The following is a 16,253-nucleotide window of genomic DNA, read 5'->3' on the forward strand; positions in this document are numbered from 1 at the left end:
CATTTGTTAGACAGATACTGTATTAGAAAAGTAAAACTGCATTCTAGCCTCAGGACACAAAATATGATACACAGTACTATTCTAGTTGAGCTTCTAAAATACATTATCTTTCTAAAAGCCGATCATATATACCCATGCTTTCTTTCATTAAATTCAAGGCTATCTCTTATACAGGAATTAACCAGACTAAGACTTGCTCAGCTTTAGAAAGACTGCAGCAACATGTGTATTAAGACAATGATGGGATCATGATTTTGATTATAGTCTTCCCAGTAGCAATAATATTAAACCCTACTGAAGTTTCAGCATTAAAAAAATTCAGAAACCAAGTAACAAACTAAAAGTATCTAAGTTCAATATATACAAGTAAATCTACATGCTGCAGCACAGAATGCAGTGATGATTTAATCCAGTGACAGAACATGACAATTGAAACAAATGTTATTTTGTATATAAAGCAAAATGAAGAGCTCTGCTGGAATGTCCTATACGCACGGCAGTATTTTGGTGGGATGGATTAAAATGAGAGGTTAAAACCACACTGTTTAATAGTCATTTCATGTATAAGTTCCTCAGCTGCTATTAACAATTCTAAATGCTATTACAGTGGTGCCTCGCAAGACGAAAAGAATCCGTTCTGCGAGTCTCTTCGTCTAGCGGTTTTTTCGTCTTGCGAAGCAAGCCCATTGACGGATTAGTGGATTAGCACTATTAGCGCTATTAGCGGCTTTTAGCGGCTTAGCGGCTTAGGAAAGGGGGGGGGGAGGAAAAAAACCCCGCAGGAACTCGCAAGACATTTTCGTCTTGCGAAGCAAGCCCATAGGAGATTCGTTTTGCGAAGCACCTCCAAAACGGAAAACTCTTTCGTTTAGCGAGTTTTCCGTCTTGCGAGGCATTTGTCTTGCGGGGCACCACTGTATTATTTTGAACACTAGTACTTTTGCCTGGAAAGAAAAATAGCTTGGATATTAGGTTCTCAGTGTTTTCTATATTACTTTCCGCTATGCTACATACTCCTACCATTCATTTTAGTGCCCTGGACAATACACTTTAGCTTCCTATTCGTTGTGGAAATACCTAACAATTTTGTTAGTTCTATCAATTGGGAAATAAGACTCAAACACAAGAGTCAATATTTTTTTCCAGCCGGTAGGCTAGATCCTGACCTCCCACACATCCCACGATGCACTTTGACAGCAAGTCCTGCATTGTCTTGTTTGCAACATGGTTTGGATTCGAACCATGCCTGCAAATGGTCAGTTTTCCTCTGCAGACTAGCAAAGCTCTATGCAAAGCTGGTCTACAGAGGAAAATAATTTGTTTGCAGACACAAGCAGAACCCAAACCACAGTGACATATGGGAAACTTCAAAAGGGCTCACTGTCAGTAGAGTTAGTGAGCCCCACTTTCCAAGGGACAATCAAGAGTGTACTTTAAGCATCCAATTATTTCTTTTTGGCCTCATCTTTACCTAATTTACCCCAATGTCATATATGTTGTCAGGTGTGGGATAGGTAGGTGTGGTTTGCAAGGAATGGCCTTGTGAACCAAATTAGAATCCTTGTTGGGCCTAATTTGACCACAGGCTACAACTTCCCTATGCCATCTCTCTCTCTCTCTCTCTCTCTCTCTCTCACACACACACACACACACACACACACTTACTTTAGTATATTCATTTAAAAAAATGTTCAAGTCACCTATGCTTCCTGGCTGTTATCTACTGACAGTACTTTAACCTAAGGTTAAAACTACAGAGGTTCTCATTCATCATTTCTTAAAATTAAGAAATTTCATTTTCTGCATAGTAAATCAGCTTTCCTGCTCTAGCCTCTGCATATTTAAGTAGTGCTTTTGTCTGAAGTTTACATCTCTTAAGTTATTATTTTTATTTCTCAAGACCAATGTTTTCAAAAGGTAATTATTTAGAGTACATAAGTCTACTTTTGAGCAATGCAAAGTAGCTGAGAACCCATAAAACATGGCAAATGACTGACACAGTGTAGTTGCTTAGATGAAGATGCATTCACCTGCTGAAGTTGTGCTTTTGAGATGCGAATGACAGGGGGGAACTTGTTTCCACTGGGAATGACAGGAAGTTGCCTACGGGCAGCTGACCAGGAAGAGGAAGAGTGGCTGTCTCCTGATTGACTCCTTGGAAAGCCAGCCTCTTTCACAGGGTCCGGGTGGGTGGTGAGGTGGGTTATAGGGCTCAGGGTACGGAGGATGGGACTTGAAATTCTTGGGATGGAGAAATGCAGCATGTGAAGTGAGTTGAGCTGTGAGAACAACATGGCAAGGAAAAAAGAAAATGCTTCAAATATATAAAGATCACTTCGGTCTCTGTAGCTTTGAACTTTGTTTCCTCCAGTAGCCAATATTACAAAAAGTAAATACTGGCAGCCACATGATGCTGATTAGAACAGACAGAGAGAGTTATACTGCTGAGAAAGGTTAAGAGTTTCAAAGTAAGCAAAAGTGACGAAGAACTGAATAGACAGTGGGCTGTGAAGAACCAGAGAACTGAAAACAACAGTTTACACCTGGGTAGGTGAGTTAATATTTTTCAAAATACTTCAGTATCTACAATCAACAGTTACTAGCCTCTGGTAATAAAAATAGAATTCCATAAAAGTTAAATTATATCAGGTAATTATTCAAACTAGGTGCATTCCTCATGTTTTTTATATTTCAAAAGTGGTTTTTGGAACTGAACAAGCCACTTTTTTCTGCGATAAAGGAACAACATTATTTATATTAAAGGTAAAGGAACCCCTGACCATTAGGTCCAGTCGTGACCGACTATGGGGTTGCAGCGCTCATCTCGCTTTACTTTATTTATATTATGTCATTGCAAAACCTTAGTACAGTGGTACCTCGAGTTACAAACGCCTCAGGTTACAAACGCTTCAGGTTACAAACTCCGCTAACCTGGAAGAGTTACCTCGAGTTGAGAACTTTGCCCCAGGATGAGAATGGAAATCGTGTGCCAGCACAGCAGCAGCAAGAGGCCCCATTAGCACAAGCACGCCTCTAGTTAAGAACAGTTTCAGGTTAAAAACGGACCTCCGGAACGAATTAAGTTTGTAACCAGAGGTACCACTATATTTTCGATAATTCTCAAACATACCATCATTCTTGTGCTTTCTTAGGATGTATCTTAATTAAATCAAAATTGAGAGTTGTGGACATTATTGAAATACATGCTAAACCCTGAAAAATTGCTTCTGCAAAGTGCAATTAACTATCATATTCTTCTTAAATTGACTGCAAGCAGGATATTATCTCTATGCAGTATTTTGATTAAGCTTCAGATCTCATGCTTTCAGTTAAAGATTTCTCACAGTGTCTGAATACAACAGAGATGAGCTACAGCTATTAACAGTTCACTTACTGGAGTAAGAGCCCCTTCTGCTTGGGCCTCCATTAGGCTTGTGGGTGTGACTGCAAGAAGATGACCAGCAGTTCCAACTGGGAGTTCTAGTTGATCTGTAAACTGTTCAGAAGCGGCTGTACCATGACACTCAATATCTAGATCCAATGCTGGTCCCATAGCTGTATTCTTGGTATGAGCTCTAGGCTTATCTTCTTGTGGGGGCTCTTCAAGGACTTGAAGCACCTCAGGCTCCTCATCGGAGGGGCTTCCAGTTGTTTTATGCCCTAAAACTCCATTAGTCCTGAAATCCTGCAAGTCTCTGTCTTTATCCACTATGACCCATTCCTTGGAGTCAATCTCCTGCTGGCAGGAACTCAAATTGACTGCCACATATCCATTGCTGACAACACCATCACCCTGTTCTGGAGAGCTGCCAGAAATGGGCTTGGAAGCTTCAGGTAGGTATTCTTCATCATAGTGCCAAACATGCTCATGACTGGAAGCAACTGGAGGCATGGGTGGTTTTTGAAAAGCTGCAACAGCAGATTCTTTGCCAGGATTCAACTCTCTTTTCTTCTTCTCCATGCTTGGGAATGTTGAGAGAAAATAAGGAAACATGATAAAGCAAATTAGGATTGTGTAAACCATGTTAAGTGAAAAATAACAGGATAATATCTAATGTAGACAATTAGGCTATTTGTTATCAATATCATTACATTTCTATTTCTAGTAGATGTTCTGGGGTAGCTCCTGTGGCATCCTCCAGATGTTCTTGGACTACAACTCTCATCAAGACTCAGAATGTCAAATGGCTAGGAATTATGAGAGCTATAGTGCAAGAACATCTGGAGGGCACCATGTTGGCTACCCCTGTTCTAACTAATCTTTTAGAACTGGATTTCTCAAATTATATTATGAATTACTGACTCCCCTTTCCCAAAACCTGACTTTACTTTCCCTGCATTTGTAGGGTCAATCATATGGCATGAGTAACAGTGAAATCTGTGCCAAATAACTAATCAATTAAAGATGACTCACTATAAGCAAAGCAACTGCTAAGAAAGCTTAGCAAAACAAAAGCCATTACACACCAAACTTCCAGAAATTTATCTGTATCTGGCTTGGACTCCAAGGTCAGACGTTTCTCCAGTTCAAAACTGTGAATTGATCGTAGCTTCCGCACCAGAGGAACATCCCGATCTAGCTGTGTGGTCTCTGAGCGGACTCTAATTGGAGAACCAAGGCTTGGTGCATTAAGCATGCCATTAATTGGTCCATGGCTGTTTTCCTCTTCTGTCGCAGTCTGTGATTAAAAACACCATAAGACAACTATAAAATATCAGGTAAAAGACAGAAATGTAACATTTAGTTGTTGGCATCCCGGCTTTTCATTCTGTCAAAACACTTTCAGTTCTTTTATTTAATAGGCTTACAATGCTAAATGTAGTCAGAACTGCAGCAGAAAAATCGCTGCTCAACTTCATTTACTACCAGAACTACCGTATTTTTCGCCCTATAGGACGCACTTTTTCCCCTCCAAAAATGAAGGGGGAATGCGTCCTATGGGGCAAATGCAGGCTTTCGCTGAAGCCTGGAGAGCCCCACCGCCAGCCCCACAAGCTCGGGGGACAGCGAAGAGCCAGAACGCCGCCATCCAGTTGTCCCCCGACCTGGTTAGAAGGCTGGCGGCGGGAGAAGCCCGCTCCTCCCCGCCGCCAGCCCCGCAAACTCGGGGGACAGCGGGAGAGGCGCAGCGTGCCTTTCCCGCTGTCCCCTGACCTGGTTTGAAGGCTGGCGGCGGGAGAAGCCTGCTTCTCCCTGCCGCTAGCCCCACAAGCTCAGGGGCCAGTTAATAGAAAAAAATTTCTTTATTTCCCCCACCAAAAAACTAGGTGCGTCCTATGGGCTGGTGCGCCTTATGGGGCGAAAAATACGGTAACTAATTTCCACATGAACTTTCAATTTTGCTTGTGGCTAATATGTAGTCTTCTGTAAATGTGCTTTTGAAATTATTTGCTTGTGGACTTTAACTCCAAATCAGTATCCATATCTAAAAGCAGCCCTATATACTACCTAACATCCAGGGTTTAGATACTAATGAACATAGAAAACTGCCTTATTTCAAATTAGACTAAGCTCAATAGCAGCAATCTGAGGTTTCAAGCAGGAGTCTTTCCTAGCCCTATGTGGAAAGACAAGGATTGAAACAGAGGCCCCTAAGTTGCAAACAATATACTCTTATCACTTATAATTTTCAAAAATTAAGTTTTAATGTTTTCTGATTTCACTCACACACAGCTGATCCCACTAGTAAACACAAATATCTAAAGAGCTGTCACAGGGAAGATGGAGCAACCCTGTTTTCTCCTGACAGAGGAGCCATCTCCCTCGGGAGGTTGTGGACTCTCCTTCATGTGAGGTTTTTAAGCAGAGGTTGGATGGCCATCTGTCATGGATGCTCTAGCTGAGATTCATGCACTGCAGGGAATTGGACAAGGTGACCCTTGGGTACCTTCCAACTCTACAGTTCTGTGATTCTATAGGTGCTCTTATACAATTCATTTAGCAGAGGCCTCTGCTAACAGAATCAATGAGGTTTTTTCACTAATTCTACCTCCCGCCTGCCACCTTCCATGCTGTTCTGAAGGGTTCCCCAAACTCTTCAAAGCAGATTATTTGTGAAGCAGCTGAGGCAGGGAGATGTACCGCTCCTTCCATTAGCAGAGGTGCTCACCAAACTGAAATATCTTCCATCTGTGGAACAGAACAACTGAACTCAACCCAACATCCCTACCACCACACAGAAGGAACTACATGTCCCATTACTGCTCTAAGAAAGGGCTGTTTTCTCTAAAATAGCAATACTTTGTGCCACCTTAGATGTGACCAATACAAGCATCAGGGAGACAGATTGTAATATGCTACAGAAACAAGCAGCCACAGAAGACAAAGCTGAATCTTCAGCTTATTCCTGTGATCAGTGGTCAAAAGGTGAAAACATAAAGTAATGAACAATGGGGTTAAAAATAGCCTACTTCAAGTATATACTCTGATATATGTCCCAAATGCTGTGCCTGGGGCCACAGTAATGCCAGCTAGGTGTCCTTAGCAATTTAACAAAAATTAGGAAAGAATTTATAAAGAGAATATATTTTCACATTACTACTATGTAACCTAAGGTGCAGCAATATAAAGAATACAATGCAGTTATGGCCATGCTCAAAAGTTAGCATAGAGCTGGAGTAGATATAGAAAATAACAACAAATTATCAGGAAGAAAGAGTATCTTCCTCACGAATACTTGCTTAAAAATGGAGAGTTCTGTGATGGGGGAAAAGAACTACCACAATAAAGAAGAGCAAATGTAGGTTTATAAAATTATAAACAAATAAACAATTCTCTCAACACACTAGAGCTCTTGAGTCATCAAATAGAAAGCTGTCAGTAGGTTCAGGACAAACAGATGAAAGCATAATTAACTTATGAAAACCACTGAAACAGGATACAGAGATGTCTGCTATCTTATATAGTTCACGGTCTCGTATGGCTTTCAGGAATGAACAACTCTTTATCAAATAGCAGAAAATAAAACCTTAATGTTAAAAGAAATATATCAAATGCTGGGACAAATGACATAGTTGTCCCCAACATACCCAGCTTCTTCATTTCCCGGGACATCTGACTTGCTGATAAGATAGTGATTTTATTTGATCCATTAAAGCAAATCTTAAGATATAGAACCAAAAAAGAATTGAATGTTATTGTCTGCTCAATTATAGTACTTACTTTACGGACACCTGCTTTTATCTTATTCCTGTTTGCATCCATTTCCTCCCACACATCCTTTTCCTGAAGATGATGTCCAGGAGACTCTGGTAGCTTTTCTGGAGAGATTCCGATAGGGATACCATTCTCACCATCACTAAGATGTTCATCTGGAAACACATCATCTGTATTCTCTCTCAACATATCTCCTGGTATTGGTGTAGCATTGGCAATTCTATAAAGAAGAAGAAAAATAACAAATAAACAGTATTGGAATATGAAAGTTTGACTCAAGGATGCAGCACAGGTTACACCCTCCCTTCTTCCTCTGGATGTTGTTAAGACTATAAGACAGCATAGCCGATGGTCAGTGATGATGAGAGCTGCAATCCAGCAACATCAGGAGGGCCACAGGTTCCCATCTATACTCTAAGAGTTTAAACCATGATCCTTAAGGTCTCAGGCCTCATCTAATAAGCTATTATAAAACAGTGTGTGCGCCATCCTCGGAACTCTTCAGGGTTCAGGCTTTGTATCTGCCAGCAAGTAAGAAGCACCTGGACTGGTCAGACCTGGTATCACACACTGAGATTCTAAACAGAGCTTTACTCTCTACTGGCTGTATACTCTACCTCCTTTCAGCTCAAACCTTAGGGAATCTGAACTCAGAACATTGCCATCAATTCTGAGACTGAAGGGCAGCTCTATGCTTCTGCATCTTCCCTAGTCATAGTGCAGCATGCAGGAGCAAGATTAGAATGCTGGTACAGTGGTACCTTGGTTGTCAAACTTAATCCATTCCGGGAGTCCGTTCAACTCCTAGAACCGTTCAAAAACCAAGGCGTGGCTTTCGATTGGTTGCAAGAGCTTCCTGCACTCAATCAGAAGTCGTGGAAGCTTCCAAAGAACATTCGAAAGCTGGAACACTTACTTCCAGGTTTTTGGCATTCGGGAACCAAAACATATGCATATCAAAGCGTTCTAGAACCAAGGTATGACTGTATTGTGTTATTTTGCCACAATGCTATGAAGTGGGGGGGATGTCAGGAGATATGTAATCTACATTAATGGGTTTGTCACCTATAACCAAAGTTTTAAATTTTGTCACCTATTCAACAAAGACCTCTAGGCTGTTCACAAAGTTATCTGGGTAGTAGTATACTTTCCTTGTACTCTCCCAAATGGAAACTGAGCAATCTGTTTTTCTTAATGCTGCAACACAATTTAGAATGAGAATCACATATAATCCCATCAGAGATTCCTAAAACTATTCAAAACAGAAGCACTGACGTTTTAGAGAAGTATGAAAGGTTCTTCCAAGCAAGCTCTCCAGAGTTTGTCTGTCAACACCTGGTTACGGAAGATGCACATCTGGTTCCCTCACCATTACAATGCTATCACGTAAGGAACAGAAGTCTAGATGCCTTTAGATCAAGGTCTTAGGACAGAGAAAGAATGCCTACTATCCAGAATATCACATGTCACTTCATTAACTGGATGACATCAAAAGGAATGCTCCAACATACCCTATGGCAGCTGGGGTCTGACGAGTGTGCAGTTGAGGAGTAGTTGAAGTGGTGGTTGTTGTTAAAGAGCCATCAGCTCCACTCTTTTCCCAGTCAAATAGGTCACTCTCAGTCACCCCAGAAGTCTTCATGCTGTTGTCAAAGACGGACATGAGAAGCTATATAAACAAAAGAGAAGAGTTGGTATGCTCCCAGGTTACATTTAGAAAACTCACGAAAGTTGTTCTTTCACACCATTCATGACAACATTAAAAAAAAAAAATCTATTATTTATTTATTGAATTTCTATAAACTTTAGCCAAGGATCACAGGGCAGTTTACATTATAAACACACAAAACTACACAACATAACAAACAATGACACTCAACAGTTTAAAAGACCATAGATTGTTTAATCTGCCAAAGGCCTTGGAGAAAAGGAATGTTTCATATCCTATGAAAGGAAGACATTATATTGATATCTGTTAAAAAAGGCAACACAGCATTCAAATGATGGACAGGTTTCATTAATAAGTTGAAGCCATTATATTTACATGGCTGTCATCGCAAGACATTTTCTTACACCTGTTTTCTATTACAGGTTAAGTACAGTGTATATTGTGGCATGAGGATTAACAGGAAGTGGGCAATAAAAAGAACACTGTATGAGCAAGCACAAAGAATACAATGGAAGAAATAAGGATCTAGACACTTTGATATATTCTATTTAAAAAAATACTTTCCAATTTCTTCTGCAAATCTTTGCAAAACTACCCAAATATGAACATTGTAGAATTCTGCCTCATCAGCTAATTTCTCTAACTGATACAGGGGTACAATTCCTGCAGGAAAATGGTTTCATATACACACTGCACAAAACATGCAGGGGCCATCTGAATTGTGTTTGGAAATCAATATATTCAATGTATTCAATCTAGTGTCTTAGACACTAGAATAAAGACACAATAAAAAATGCAAAAGCAGCTTAAAATGAGTAAAAAGGAAACCATTCACTTCAGCTGCTTGTCATTTTTTTACTTTAGAAGTTCTGTAATAAAGTTAGTATGGATTTGTCTAGGTACGATATGACAAAACACAAGAGGCAAAAGTAAGGTATAACGATAGTGTACCTAAGTGTACTCATTGGAACAGATGTGTGAATGCATGTTGAAGTGTTTAACAAGACATGGGTTTCCAATAAGACATAAAATTAAGACATTAAAAAATCATACCTGGTAATCAGGTTTAGTAAAATAATCTAAAGTAGAAATGTGATCTAGAAAGGTGTTAAATTCTTGAGGGAGATGTTTCAGCATCAGCCGGTGGTCATACCTCTCTTTTATGGAGCCCACTTGCTCCTACAAGTAGGAAAATGAAATATTTACCATACTTTCCTTCAGTTCCTTATAGACATTATTTATTTATATGCCACCCCTCTGCCAAGGAACTGAAAGCAGTAAAGAATTTTAAAATGCTAAACAAATAAATGAAAATACAGTTGGCCAGGTGAGAAGACAGCCCAACTGGAGCAGGTGCCAAATTGTCTCCCTCACCTTCCTTCCTTTCTTCTTTCTTCCATTAGAGTATATTTTGTATTATTTTAACTTCTTATCTGCATAGTAGGACCTCAGATAGGACAAATGGTCTTACCTGAAGCATAGATTTGATAGGTTCTGAGGATATGAATGAGTTTTTCTCAACGCATTAGGGTCCTCAGTAACCATATCAAATCTGAGTTTCTAATCTTTATTCAGATCAAAATTAATAGCTCTGGTTTTAAAGGTAAAGGTCTGTAACAAGCTTTAACATGAACCATCTTTAAAATAAAACAAATGCTCTTGGATATACCTCCCTGCTAACTTATGCCTAAAAACACATAAAGAGCCATTTGAAATGAAACTGAACTTCTGCCAAGATCCAAGTTGCTCTTCTCCAAACAGCAAGTGGGGAACTAACAGCTGGTCAGATATAGTGAAGAGATATATTAAATTATGTACAAAAGACACTGGTTTGATTGTGTAGCACAAACATGGGGCACTTCCAGCCTGCAGGCCACATTAGGCACACCAGAGAGCATAATCTGTCCAACAATATCGATTTTCCCCCAGCCATGCCTACCAGCCATCGTATGGTCAGATGCGAGATCAGTAAAATTATGGCTGAGAAGAAACATTCAGGACCTCTAGAATGTGCTCCCAATTGTTCCTCTGCAAGCAGGGCTTGAATTAGGTGTCTTTTTAATTTGGCACCAAATGCAAACACACTGGGTTCAGCTCAGAGCTCCTAAGTAGACTGGATTCCCACAGAAGGTGGGACTTGCATTCGACAGGAATCTTTGCAGCTGCAGGTTGAATTCAAGCTGCGGCTGCAAAGATTCTCAATGTCAATGTTTATTATTATGGCAAACAGCCAACATACTCGGCAAAGATTCTGCAAATAAAAATCAGGAGTACTTTTAGAGTGTGTTCCCAATTATTCCTTTGAAGTTTAATAATCTGACATCGTATGACTGATAACTGACAGGAGGATGGCCCTGTGCATCTATCAAAAATGAACCATGGAAGGTTGATCACCAGATCCCCTTCCCAACCCCTTGTGTAGAATATGGGTTTTATTATTTTTAACTAAGATTAATGAAATTCTGTACTCATGCCGGCTATGTTAATTAAAAAACAAATGCATTGAAATAAGCAAACATTGTTTTTAAAGAACTTTAATATATTGAAAGGAATCTCATGAACATATTCAATGACATTCTCCGCAGTTTATATCCAATGGTACATTTCTCAACAGACCTTGTCCTTAATTTTCCTCCAGGGCAGCTGTCCAACCACAAATTCAACCAACATGTAAAACAAAGACCAGAGGTCATCATGACGTCCCATTTCCTAAAGAAAAAGAGACAGTATGTTATTATATAGTCAATTCCCCATTTTCTTGTGCTACCAAACACAATGTATCACATGCTAAAATTCTAATGCCACAATAGTGAAGTATGTAGCAAAAAAAAGATTGATCTCAACATGTAAGTAGACAGACAAGATGCAGCTAAAAATGATGATTAGTCTTACCTGAATAGTAGATTTATTAGGTGGACGATGAAGTATTTGGATTGGGCTGTTCCTCTTGCACGAGAATCAGGCAGGAGCAAAGAATTGTGGTAGACCGTTTCTCCTCAGTTTTTTGGACTCGCCAATCAGGAGCACCATGACAAAAAATCTAAAACTAAATTAAACACAAGACCTACCTCCCCCTGGCTAACACGTGAACAGGAACAAGAGTAAGGAAAGTAATGTGCAGCAACATGAAAAAACCTGCATGTCAAGAAAACGAACCCACCATAATAAAACTCAAGCGTATAATAAATCATATGGTCTGCTGCCAAGTAGGGAGAAGCTATTTTAGGCATCCCCCCTGCCTGTTGTGACACAGGGTCATTGAGTATGCTGCTTACCACCCTTGTGGCTGGGGCGGCAGAAAAGTGTTGGAATGGCTGTCTACCTTGGTAACGCTGCTTAAAGGGTTGAGACTTGAATCTCGATGCCTATTCTGGAACCTGAATAGTGAAAGGAATGAAACTGAGTGGGGTATGGAACAAAATGCCTAGCATACTTTCTATCAGCCTTCTGACTTAAAGAAACCTTACACTTATCCTTTGATTCCACCAAAATATCTTTCAGAGCTGACTCTCCAAGTACAGGTAGCTGGCCTCCCACAAAAGCTATCACAGACAAGTTAGCCTTAGCGGCAGAGTCAGCCTGCCAATTCTTAAGCCACAAAGTGCAGCACACTGTTATCTGTGCAGATATGGCTCTTGGCGGAAACTGCATAGCATCCACAGTTGCATCCGCCATGGAGGCTTGTGCTTTTATGAGTTTTGAAAGGATTTGATGGTGACGCACCACATCCTGAGGAGGATTATGGAGCAAATCCTCCAACCATACCACACAGGCATGTGCGCAGGAGGAAGCTATACAAGAAGCTCTCAATGAGAATGAAGCAGCCTCATGTACTTTGCGAAGGGCAAACTCGATTCTCCTATCTGTAATATCATGCAATTGAGCATCCTCATCCTTTGGGGCCAAATGACGTGAGGAAAGATGCAGCAGAGGAAGATCAACGGAAGGTGACTTCTTTAAAGCCATAAATTCTGGCTCTAAAGAATATAATTTATTCACCAATCCATTAGTCCTTTTCAAATGCATAGGAGCATCTAGCTCTGCCTTTACTATCAATTTTAGAAGAGATAGAACCCACATGAAGTTGGTTGATGGACTCGTATGTGTTAGAAAAGACACAAAACTTCCAGAAACTGCCTCAGTCTCCTTTGCTTGCTTAGAGGACAAAGTGCTCATAATCTTACACAGCAAAGTTGCTGCCTGAAAACCCTGAAACAGCCTGGAAGATTGTGGCTCTTCCCATGCATCCTCTTCTTCCACATCCAGTGATGCATGAGATAATGGCATAGTAAAATCAGCCTCCTGTAATTCCTCAGACATGACTTGAAAAGGGTTAGGGGAGGAATTCCCTGCAGAATGTGGCATACGCGTACAAGAAGTTTTGATTTAGTACGCACAGGAAAGGCAGCATTGGGACATAAGTCATGCTTAATGTCTGATGATAAGGAGGCAAGAAGGGCATCCTTCAACTGATCAGTTAAAGAAGCAGACAAGTTCACATTCAAAACCTCTGATAAACCTAGACCCATTGGTGGCACTGAACTTTGCTCATTACAGTAGATCCTAATTGGTCATCAGCAAAACCCTGAAATTCAGGCTCAGGATCAGAGGATATGGCTATGTCATTATTAGTATTGCCAGCAGATGGCAGTAAAATCTCACTAGATAACTGAGCAGCACTCTGTGGCTGAGCCATGGATTGCTCTGAAGGAGATTTGTTTATGTGGGTAGACCTTACCTTGCTGACAACACAAACCGATGGCCCTTAGCATGGGAGGAGTGATTTGAGCGACTGCAGGAAGCAGAGGACCACACTCTACCTTTATTTCACTTTTTTATGCGGAGAGGCACCCAAACCTTGCAGAGACTCTAAGGACGCCATTGAAATTTATTGGGAGTAACTTGAGCCGCTGAACCAGACTGCTGATTCAAATATTACTGCATGCGAAACGTGTTGAAACAGCCCTTTGCGCTGCTGAAGCAGACAGGAGAACAAGGAGTTGAAGCTTATTTTCTTTGTCCCTTTCTTTCTTTGTAGAAGCAGCAATTCTTGAAGGAAAGCCAATGCGCTGAATAAAGGGTCCAAAAGGACGGTGAGGGTAAGGCGCAGAGCGGCTGTTAGGGAAGCAGTGCACAGTCACTGCACGAGGCAGCCTGCGCCGCAAAAAAAGTTGGGAAAAAAGGCAGCCCATCTGCCAAAACGGCAATGGCCAGCAACAAGAAATAAAGATAAAAATTAAGAAATTAATGGAAAATAGAAGTAAAACACTGAATGCAGAACAGGGAAAGATGTTTAGCAGGGAGACAAGGTTGTTTGTTTTTTTACACCTCAGTGGAGGACACATAAAAGGACCAATAGACAGGAAAAGTAGCCAATTACTAAGTAACTAAGAATAACAAAGAAAGTAGTTAAAGAGGACTCTGCTAACTAACAATCAACAAAACAGTGAGAGCCAAGGAGGAAAAAATTGATGGGAAACGGTCTACCTCCCATAATTCTTTGCTCCTGCCTGAGTCTTGTGCAAGACGAACAACCCAATAAGAACACTTTATTGTCCATCGTAATAAATCAGCACCATCCATGCACAGGGAAGGAGATTAGTAGACTCTTGGGCTTACACATGTACCTTGGTGGGTGAGGGGAACAATACAGCCCAAGAGCAGACAGCACATTCAGTGGCCTGATTGGGGCATGGAAATAGACTGCCAGAGGGGAGGAGACATGGAATGAGGCATAGCCTGGGAAACGACATGGCTGGTTGGAACCCTAGAAGAAGCACTCTACACTGCAACATTTTGTGGCAAGACTCACTTGTAAGAAAACAATGCTTAAAGAGTTGAAATGTTCTCTATAGATTCAATACAGATGGGGGAAGAAACTCTATAAATATACTCACAGAAGTATACATAAAAGCAATGTGTTTCACCTCCTTCCTTAAATTATTTTATGTGGTTTCAAGTACTTTGCTGAATTATTGGATAGGCAGTGATTTGTGTATTTGTAGGTCTTTCTGGGCCTGCCCCTATGAACCTTAATCCACCCTGCTGATGATATACCAAGTTCCAGGAGAGCAACAAAGAAAGCTGTTTACAGATTGTACAAGGTCCAGGTATTGGCTCAGTTAGTGGACCACTGAACACCCATGATCAGCTGCTTGCGTTGCTAGTTGCTTGTGCCAGCTATGAGTGAACAGCCATGTCTCGAAGTATATGCAAGAAGAGTTGACTCCTCCTGAACTACATAATTATCTAGTATTTCACTGAAAATCACCTTTTAGTTCAACAGCAGAAGCAGGCTTCCTGCTAACCTTCAAGTTTTAAAACTGGAGACAGATAAACAGGATCCCACCTGTCTTCTGTAATCACAAGGAGAATTTTATTGTTGGTGCTTTTGTACCCACCATCTAGAGCTAGCAGTTACCATCTGCTGTGCAACACCTTGATAAAAAAAGTCAAAAGTGCCCAAAAGACTGTGATCCTTTCCGTCAGTTCTCACATCCCACCAGAAAAACATTTCCCCAGCAAAGCCAAACCCCACCCTAGTCTATATCAACCTCTCACGGGGAGGGGAGAATGTGTGTCCCTTTCATCCATACCTACTAAAAATTAATTAGCACTCTTTTAATATGCCATGTAATTAAAATGGTAATCAATTTATTTAGCAAATTTCAGTCACAGTATTACCGTACTTTTCGCTCCATTGGACGCAGTTTCCCCCCTCCAAAAACTGAGGGGAAATGTGTGTGCGTCCTATGGAGCGAATGCAGGCTTCTTTAGCCCTGCGCAGCCTCTCCCGGCAGGGAGAGATTGTGCAGGGCTAAAGAGGAAGCCAAGGCAGCGAGTGGGATGGATCCCGCTCGCTGCCTTGGCTTGTTCCATAGCCGCACGCAACCCCTCCGGCAGGGAGAGGCTGCACGGGGCTATGGCTTCTTTAGCTCTACGCAGCCTCTCCCGGCAGGGAGAGATTGCGCGGGGCTAAAGAGGAAGCCAAAACAGCCAGCGCGATCCATCCCGCTCGCTGCCTTGGCTTGTGCCATAGTCGCGCACAACCCCTCCGGCAGGGAGAGGCTGCACGGGGATATGGCTTCTTTAGCTCCACGCAGCCTCTCCTGGCAGGGAGGGATTGCGCGGGGCTGAAGAGGAAGCCAAAACAGCCAGCGCGATCCATCCCGCTCGCTGCCTTGGCTTGTGCCATAGTCGCGCACAACCTCTCCGGCAAGGGAGAGGTTGTGCGCAGCCTGTACACTACTCTTTGGGGCTGGGGGGGGGAGATTTTTTTTAATTGATTTCTCCGTCTAAAAACTAGGTGCGTCCTATGGTCCGGTGCGCCCTATGGTGCGAAAAATACAGTATTTCCATTCTAAGAACATCCAATATGATTAAAGGTGCATAAGCAGACATTTTCTTTTGCCAACAATTTAAATATTT

General features: G+C 41.3%; 1 protein-coding gene across 5 annotated transcripts in view; it reads right to left on the reverse strand.

The window, feature by feature from the left end:
- Positions 1 to 16,253, reverse strand: part of TTBK2 (tau tubulin kinase 2) — a 40,902-nt gene that overhangs the window by 8,865 nt on the left and 15,784 nt on the right. For 3 of the 5 annotated variants that reach the window (XR_008329840.1, XM_053383950.1, XM_053383925.1), the window contains exons 8-14: positions 11,442 to 11,534; positions 9,879 to 10,004; positions 8,668 to 8,825; positions 7,163 to 7,376; positions 4,468 to 4,679; positions 3,395 to 3,962; positions 2,031 to 2,279 (exon numbers count right to left, since the gene is read on the reverse strand). Coding sequence is in view for 4 of the 5 variants with exons in the window: in XM_053383950.1 (XP_053239925.1) it covers positions 2,031 to 2,279; positions 3,395 to 3,962; positions 4,468 to 4,679; positions 7,163 to 7,376; positions 8,668 to 8,825; positions 9,879 to 10,004; positions 11,442 to 11,534 (1,620 nt within the window). In the remaining variant the exon portion in view is untranslated. Of the gene's footprint in view, positions 1 to 2,030; positions 2,280 to 3,394; positions 3,963 to 4,467; positions 4,680 to 7,162; positions 7,377 to 8,667; positions 8,826 to 9,878; positions 10,005 to 11,441; positions 11,535 to 11,717; positions 11,810 to 16,253 lie in introns of those variants that run through there. The other 2 variants (XM_053383959.1, XM_053383939.1) reach the window with 2 other exon arrangements.

This window comes from Podarcis raffonei, chromosome 1 (assembly GCF_027172205.1).
Source record: "Podarcis raffonei isolate rPodRaf1 chromosome 1, rPodRaf1.pri, whole genome shotgun sequence".
Taxonomy (NCBI): Eukaryota; Metazoa; Chordata; class Lepidosauria; order Squamata; family Lacertidae; genus Podarcis; species Podarcis raffonei.